The sequence below is a fragment of the Mytilus edulis genome, chromosome 1 (genome assembly GCF_963676685.1).
Source record: "Mytilus edulis chromosome 1, xbMytEdul2.2, whole genome shotgun sequence".
Lineage (NCBI taxonomy): Eukaryota > Metazoa > Mollusca > Bivalvia > Mytilida > Mytilidae > Mytilus > Mytilus edulis.
In genome coordinates this window covers 70647635-70656555 of record NC_092344.1, presented here as the reverse complement: position 1 = coordinate 70656555, position 8921 = coordinate 70647635, and the positions used below count along the sequence as shown (strand labels likewise).

The window sequence follows — 8921 nt, the reverse complement described above, 5'->3', positions numbered from 1 at the left end:
AATATCAAACAGCGGTATACTACTGTTGTATTTATTTATGCCCCACTTCTATAATTTGGTTAAAGAAAGTATGCATATGTGTATATCAATAGTACCGCATCACCTTAATTTAAGTATGTACAATTAAAGATGATAAAATAATAGCAGGAGTGTAAGTTTTTTCAAACATTTATTTAACAATAATGACAGGACTAGAATTTATATAATTTATGAGAATCAGTTTCATAGTTTATCAACATTTAAACAATTGTGAGAGTTTCTAAGAAATCCGAACGATTTCGGTAACAACAAAACGTCTGTCTATATACATATGTGATGTACTTAGATCTCTATATATATTCAGTATAGTCAACGGATCTTGCCTGTTTCTTCTGACGTGATCTTAATTTCCTATTTCTTTCAATTTTCAACTCTATCTGCCCAAAAATAAAAATTCATAATTATATTTTGCTTCTCAGTGTTAAGGTTTCTGATTAATATTTAAAAAAACTATTGTTTGTTTATTCGATTTTATTGCATTTTCAATAGTATAATCATGACAAGACATATCGATCTTACAGAGATAAGCCAAAAACTGTATTGCAATTTTTGTAGTATTCATTATGGAAAACGCAAATTTCATGAATATTTTATTTTACAAACGACTATATGATAAAGCATACTTATCCGCATTAAACTAATGAGTAAATTTAGGCTTCAAATAACTCATTAATATAAGAGTCAACAACAGAAACAATACCAGGCAATACATAATCAATATATGATAACAGTTAATACTCAGTATCTAGCTAACACATAGACAAATTGGTTCTACAGAGTGCTGCTTATTTGCTAATTTTAAAAGCAAAGATCTCACATGTTTTAGTCATGTCGTCAGTCGAAATTTAATCAATTTTACCTAAAAAAATAATAAAACAGGATATCAATATTCAAATTTAAACATGGTTCGATTAAGATTTTGATAGCATTCGAAGAGATTTGTATATTTACCTCTCATCTATATATAAAATGTAGTGCCAATTTTTCATTATTATTTTTTACCGTTTATTTCTGTTTCATGTTACATTGTTCCAACATTATATCTTTATTTTCGTGACAAATAAATTTGAATAAAACTATCGATAGTCGAGCAAACACATAGAAGTAAACACAATGCGTAGTAACCCTTCCACACTTTGCACAGGCCGTTAAACAGATACTATTGTGTACGATAACACGACAGGCCGAGTGGATTGTTGAATGTCTACCGGTTTTGATCATTTCACTTTTTGTTCACGTACATTCACTGTTTTTCTGGAAATTTTGCATTGAAATAACTATCACTGAATGAAAAAATACACATGGTCAACTACTTTCCAATGGTCATTAGATATTATACCGTAATGTCATTAACGAGTCCATACAAGTAACAAGTAATAAGACATACTGCTGAAATGATATTAGGTCCAAGGCTAGTCATGAACAATTCATCAGCATATTACTTCTTTACAGTATTTCATTTGTCTTGATGAAAATGCCTTTCCAATACAACAACTAAGTATACTTGTAAAATTACCAGCTCATGTCCTCGTATTTGCCTCTGTGACATTGTTTAGTTGTGATACGAGTGTTTCTATGTCATCTGCATCCAAGGTAGAATTTTGGAGGGAATGTTCTACAGCTTTGAGGATTTTTTTAAAAAGACCTTCTTTGCTTGTTATATCATCAAACGAGTCCTTGCTGTTTTCATTGGTATTACCATTCGAAACTATTTACAAAACGAAAAAAGAAAAAAGACATAATAAGATGATCATATTAAATAAATAATTATAAAAATTATAAGAACAGAACTTAAAATAGTTATCTTCTGGTTATAGTAATATGTTTCGTCGTCTTCTTTGATTTGAACGCAATTTCGAACACATTTGAAATAGATCTTGTATCGGTTAATATGTTTACAAATATCCATTAACGAGTAATAAAATTCAAACATTGTGTAAAAATATTGTTTTGAACTATTTCAAAAGTTGCAAGAAGTAAGATCACAAAAATACTGAACTCCGAGGAAATTCAATTGGAAAGGTCCTAATAACATGGCAAAATCAAATTACAAAACACATAAAAAACGAATGGACAACAACTGTCATATTCCTGACTTGGTACAGGTATGCAAATTATCTTGCATGCACTGCACGAGATCCTTAATATGGTTGTGCACCTGGTTTCACTAAAATCTTATTTTTTTCTTGCATGTTTGTCTTTTATTTATATTTCAACTCATAATTTTTTTTAATTTAAAAACACTGTATAAAATTTCTTTTTTTCTTGTATGTAAATGAAAATATACATGTATCCACGATTAAAATAGTAAATCTATTTTACTGAAAATTGTCCCCCGTTTTACAAGCAATTGCCCAACACCATTGTGGGATGATAATCGTTTTAGACTGCAGTATTTGTTTCGGCATTGATCATTGTTAAGTTACCATATTTTCCTATATACGTGTAAGCAGTTATAAAAATACCACATTTTACAAAGACATAATATTGAAAATATTTAATTTAAAGACTTGACTTTATCGTTCAAAGACACACCCGCCCGTTTTTTTACAACTGGGTTAGATTGATATATCGAGAGACATTCAATAAATTATAGTTATGCAGCACTAAGAGTTTGTTTGATTTGAATAAAAAAAGAGATAATTGATATTACCGATTGACATCTGAGTCGTCAGGCACTTTTGACTGGATGCTCTTCTCCGAACACGTCTCTAAAACATGATAACAAAAGGTTATCTGAATAATTTGAACAAACAATTCAAAAAGACATTTCATAGAATATTAGTCAGTATAAAACAGTTTTCGATTAGTAACTATAAAGATAAATTCATACACAGTAAGAGTGATGTAAAATATGAAGGTAATTAAAAAATAAAAATATATTTGCTTGACGATTTTTATTGTTTAAAATGTCATTCAGATATGTCACATAAATGAATAACTTAATACGAAAATTGATTGATTTTCACATGAAAGCGTTGAATTGAAATAACGGACAAAACAGGAAAACACACATATGACATATGTGTACACAAGATTAAAAGAGCTAACTGTTCAAAGGATAGTTTTGTCTGTTTTTTTGTATTCTGCAACATTCACAAAAAGACAGTTAATAGTAGATTATCACAATTTGTAAAACATTGCATTTTGAATAATAGATATAGTGACCAATATTTTCATATCTATCCTATGAAATAAATCATTTCACAATGAGTAGACATTTGTTTAACTAACTACTGTACGCTGACCTCTAGATTTCATTTGCTTTTAGTTTCATTCTTGGCCATCAATTGGTTGAAGCCTAATGTTAAATGCAATATTTCATTTTATTATATGACTATAAATTTTCTGTTTTCTCATTGGCTAAAAGCATAGGAAATCCTCTTTGATAAAACATTATATTCACCGCGTCAAAAATCACGAGAGGTTAATATAAGATTTGGAACAGCGTCCGTGTACCTAAATATCGAAACGGGGAATTCTTGTTAGCTATTTAAGGGATGTATAAAAAAATGGTTTTTAATTGGACGACCGAATAAATATCAACCAATCAGCGCTCTCGACATAAAATCGTTTCGATCTAACAGACGACAGTTACATGTTTCCGGCAACAAAGTATGGCTGGAGCAGCAGAAGTAGCTACTGAAAAACGCTTTCCATCGTTAAATAATGAGAAAATTAAGAAGCTTTTGATAGAAAAGGATTCTAAAAATACTCGCCGATCAACAGATTCTAGCGTGAGGACATTTAAATCTTATTTAAGAAAGAAAAATCTACCTGAAGATTTCGAGAATTTGAAGAGTCATATAATAAAGCAATTGTTGACTTTTGATATCAGTTGATACAATGATTTATCAACCCCAGATGTGATATTCACCTCGGCCGTTGGCCTTGGTGAATATCACATCTCTGGGGTTGATAAATCATTGTATCAACCTCATCAAAAGTCAATAATTGTATAATGTTTGACCTAAGCTACAAGTCAAGTTTTTAAAAATAAACGAAATCAAAACATAAAAAAGTAACAAGAAAATCATTTACTTTTTATCCTTTCTTTCGTACTTTATTTTGCCTTTTTAAAATTTTTGATTCAATTGTCACTGATGAATCATTTGTAGACGAAACTGGAGTCTGGCGTAAATATGAAATTTCAATCCTGATATCAATGATGAGTTTATTTGAAATGTGATACTGTATAATTTCAACTTACTGTTCGAATTATAGCCGAAAACGTATACAGAAACGGATTCAGAGCCGAATTAATTGGCAAAATGAATACAGCAGTCCATGCATAAACCTCAGCAGGAATCGAATGTCCATGTAATGCCATTAAACCTTTGAAAAGAATATTCTAAAATATATAATAACGTCTTAGTTTTCTTGAAAAACAAGCCGCCTGGCTGTTGTTACCGGTGAACCATGAAATAAATGAGCAGCGAATAACATATGTCTTATAGTCTTATTTGCGGACCACGAAACCAAATACCATTGAAAACGCAAGTTTGTCTGATTCCACGAAAATTGGTATCCACGAAAAAAAATCCACAGTATGTTATTCAAGACCGATTGTTGAGCTGTTAATGTAATGTGGTTTATTGTCATTGTCGTCTCATTGACGTATGACCCACTATTTCTCGAATTGCCCCTCGATCTATCTAAATCCAAAAGTTAACCTGCTCAAAACGATTACTTGTATACAGATAATCTGAGATACATGTGATGATAATTATACAGATAATCTCAGAAATATGTGTAGATATTAAATTTTGATACATTTCTTCATTACTTGCTTAGTCAATAATTTTTTTTCTTTCTTGCATATATTTATAGTAAAAACAATTATTATCATTATACATTATTACGATTTAATCATGTATAAATAACATGAACGAGACCAGTTGCTTACCCATTACACCAACGGGAAACCAACATAGGAAGTCACTGAACACAACAATAAAGAGATTCCTTGCAATTGCTAAGTCTTGGTTCTTCTTGGTGGATCTAACACTATTCATAGTATTTGTCACTTCTCGATAAATTATTAGTTGCATACCAGCTATTATCAAGAACAAGATAAAATTAAACACAATGAAAATTCCGAATGAGTACTCCCAGCCGTTAGGTTTGTCGCGGGTTAGCGGCAACGCAAGGCAAACTGCTGATCGTGAATAGAAATTTCCGTCAAAGTATGAACCAGGTAAAATTAATGGTACGACTGCTATTATGAAGCTTATCATGAAAACTGAGCATGAAATACACCTTGCTGACGTTTTCCCAAATCTTATTTCACCAAAAGGATATTTGATTGCAATAAAACGGTCGATAGTTATCAGAAAAAGAAAGCATACCGAACTTTCACTGGAGACTGTTGATATAATTCCAGCTATTTTACAAGGGACTCCATACCGCCATGACAGATCATTCCAAACATAGTTTCCTCGAAACATAACATCGGCAGATGCTATAGTTAGCATATAAACACCCATCATGAAATCTGAAGTACCTAAGCTTGTGATGAAAATACCATAGCTTTTTGACAGCGAACCACGGTCATAAATAATCCTGTATACGATAACAATCAAATTTCCAATCAGAGCACATAATCCAATTACCCATAAGCAGGTTCTAAGTATATCGTTTCTCATCATATCAGAGCACGATGAAAATTCATCTCTTGCTGGTAAACAGTTTTCATCTTTTACAGAATCAGGCCTAAGGCAACAAAATACGTAGGCGTCCGAGTAAAGCTTTTCAAGACTTGTAAGACCTTCAAAAATATCCTTTTGAAATTCAGCCAAGCGATTTCCTCTTAAGTCAAGACTTTTTAAACTGTTCAAACCTTCAAAGGTGCGGTCTTCAACCTTTTCAATCTTATTATATGAGAGGTTTAGTGCGATTAAATTTTCAATGCCTTTGAAATTATTACTTCGTAACAACCAAATGTTAGATTGTACAAGTGACATCATCGATACACTGGGTAATCCTGCAAACGATTGTGGATAGACTATTTCAAGTAATGAGTTTCCTGCGAACAGAAGTATTTTCAGATGTACCATTCCTTCAAATGTGTGTCTTGGTATTGTTGATATCTGATTTAATGATAGGTCCAATAAATACAAGTTATTATGGAATTTTCCAAAATGGATGCGTTCAAGATCACGAAGTCGGGTTGATGATAAATTCAGTTCAGCTAAAAGAAAGTTATTTTCCAATACGATATCAACAGCTGATAAATTGGACATACTCAGATCTATTTTTCTAGTTTCGAGAGGAAACGAAATTACTGAAATGTTTTCAAGCACACATTTACTGGACAAACCATTACATTTACATTTTGATGTGCAATTAATCTCACAAAGTAGTTCATCGTCAAACTGTGGACATTCAGCAAAACCATTACAACGTTTGTCTAGGCTTAAACATATATCACTTTTATGACATCGAAAAAGTCCATTACAATCAGGTTTTGCTAAAATAAAAAAAAATACATACATATATTTAATAGTTCAGAAAGTGGTGCCAAACACGGCTATGGTAATCTATGCCTAAGGTAAGAAAATCCCTACATTTTAGAAAATTAAACGTTTTGTTAACAGGTGGAGTAATTGGTTATCAAAGTGACCAGGATCATAATTTAATAAGCCACACCCGCGTTTTGTCTACAAAAGACTCACCAGTGACTCTCAGATCAGAAGAGTTATAAAGCCAAACAAGTATAAAGTTAAAGAGCATTGAGGACCCTTAAGTCCAAAAAGATGTTTCAAATACGGCTTAGGCAATCTTTACCTTGGTTAAGACCCATTCACATAGTTTACATAAGAGGAACGTTGATGTCAGTCTATGACGTTTAGAGTGGTAAAAGACACATGCATACACATTTTGATAAGACTAACATTACCATAAATATATTCATTTGTATTTGTGTAAAACATCATTGTCAACTTATTGGCTGGTCTAGCAAGTCCTATTTCTTAGAACAAAGTGATATATCATGTCAAAGACGTTAAAAATTGTGAAAGCAGAATCTACGCAAATGATAATTACCAGAATTAGTCATAAAACCCTTTACCAATATACATGTTAAAAAAACAAACAGTTAAATATTGTTGGTATGTTTTGTGTTTCTTATATATTTAGCCTTTACTTTTTCAATATATATTTACATGTAAATTGCCAATTAATATTAATCAATAACTATATTTTAAGAAAAACACGTACTTTATACCAAACGAACCAGTTTGGTGTATCACAACAACATGAACAATTAGAAAACCTGGACAATTTACTCACTACAGCCACTCTCGTCTTCTCCTGCTGGACAATCTTGAACCCCATTACACAAAAGGTTTGGTGGAATACAATAACTGTCTGTACACTTAAGATATCCTGGAGGACAATTGGACGTTTCTAAAATGTATAAAACATCAAACACTAGAACATGTACATGTGGTACTGCACACATGGACATGTTAATAGAAATCCATTTATCATATACTGATAGGCTTTAAAAACGCATCACTAGATTATTCTTTTTTATTTTCATTTTCAATTAGGCAAATTTTGTATAATAAATGCATATTAAAACATAAATTCTATTCTTTTCTTAATTGTCTTAAACAAAGTTTGCAGTTCAACAGCAGAACTGATAACGTAATTTTTAAAGTTCGAATTATGTGGTATGCACTGAAACCCTGGTTTTCCTTTTATCAATGGACGTGTTACCGTCGAAAGCAATGCCTGCATGTAGCCAACGCCAAAATGATTGTCAGAAAGGTCAACAATTTCTGTTGGGCATGTTTTGAGATATGTTTTTGTACTTTCTGATTTTGCATCCGTCTTTTGTATCACAGTGTGTTTAAGCAATTCAGTGGTGTAAACGTTAGTGTCATTTTTTTTCAGTCAATTTTATGGGCATTTCAGTATATGGGAAACATTTGTGACATGAACCTGTCTGTCATGGCACTCGTCGACCTTATAAGCAGTTGACGTTGCGGCCGAACACATGTATCGCAAATTACGTTACATAATCAAATTGTATTGACGTTACGTTGACAATACATCTTGATCAGGTCTTGAATGGTCATTTACAAATCCATTCTGCCTGTACCATTGTTTTAAGGACAGTAAAACGAGTTTCTGACGTGAAATTGTCTAAAACAAGAAGTTTACGTTTTACTGCATGCAATACTCTTGTGACTTTATTCAGATTGTCATTACTAAGTCTCGGCAATATGGAGCTGCAACATTTTTCTTTAAATGATTCAAGTGTGGGTTCGAATTCCCAAATTGTTTCACAAAAAAACCCAATCCTTAAAAACATATATATGGGTTTCAAATTTTCGTTTTCAGAATTCGTGCGACTTCAATAATCCGAGAGTTCAATATCATTAGGTACGTCAGGTATTGGATTTTTCTAACCATAAAGAAGTATGCATAGTAGTTCTATGAGGATGAAACATGATTTGGTAAAAAAAAAAAAAAATGTCTGTCGCGTTTCTTTAGTCCGTCAGTATAATACCCAAGCTTGAATCAGAATGTCTCTTGATTGACTTTGCCTAGGGGTGTTTTAACCTTATTTTCTAGATAGGTATGTTATAAACCATGTTCTGGTGTATGTACGATGCATAACTTTTACCACAGTTTGTAAGATGTGACAGGTCTCTGCATCCAAGAATTTCCTTTTTTTCGTCATAATCCAATATACACAAAACTTCTGATGGTACAGTTTGTCCTCCGCTACAGCGAAATATGTTCGACGATATTTGAAAATCTACAATTAACAAATGAAATTGCGATTTATTACAATGAATTCTTATTTAAAAAAAAAAAGAAATACGTGAGAATGAGACCCTGTCAAAAGTTTCGAATTGACTATTAATATC

At 31.9% G+C, this 8921-nt stretch overlaps 1 protein-coding gene across 1 annotated transcript in view; it reads right to left on the bottom strand.

Annotated features, from left to right (window-relative positions):
• Nucleotides 1-1397: 1397 nt before the first annotated feature.
• The window catches only part of LOC139488330 (uncharacterized), a 29815-nt gene continuing 22291 nt past the window's right edge, over nucleotides 1398-8921 (bottom strand). The window contains exons 21-26 of the mRNA XM_071273865.1: nucleotides 8675-8809; nucleotides 7330-7446; nucleotides 4946-6508; nucleotides 4250-4374; nucleotides 2693-2750; nucleotides 1398-1747 (exon numbers count right to left, since the gene is read on the bottom strand). Coding sequence (XP_071129966.1) covers nucleotides 1560-1747; nucleotides 2693-2750; nucleotides 4250-4374; nucleotides 4946-6508; nucleotides 7330-7446; nucleotides 8675-8809 — 2186 coding nt within the window. The 3' untranslated portion in view covers nucleotides 1398-1559. The remainder of the gene's footprint in view (nucleotides 1748-2692; nucleotides 2751-4249; nucleotides 4375-4945; nucleotides 6509-7329; nucleotides 7447-8674; nucleotides 8810-8921) is intronic.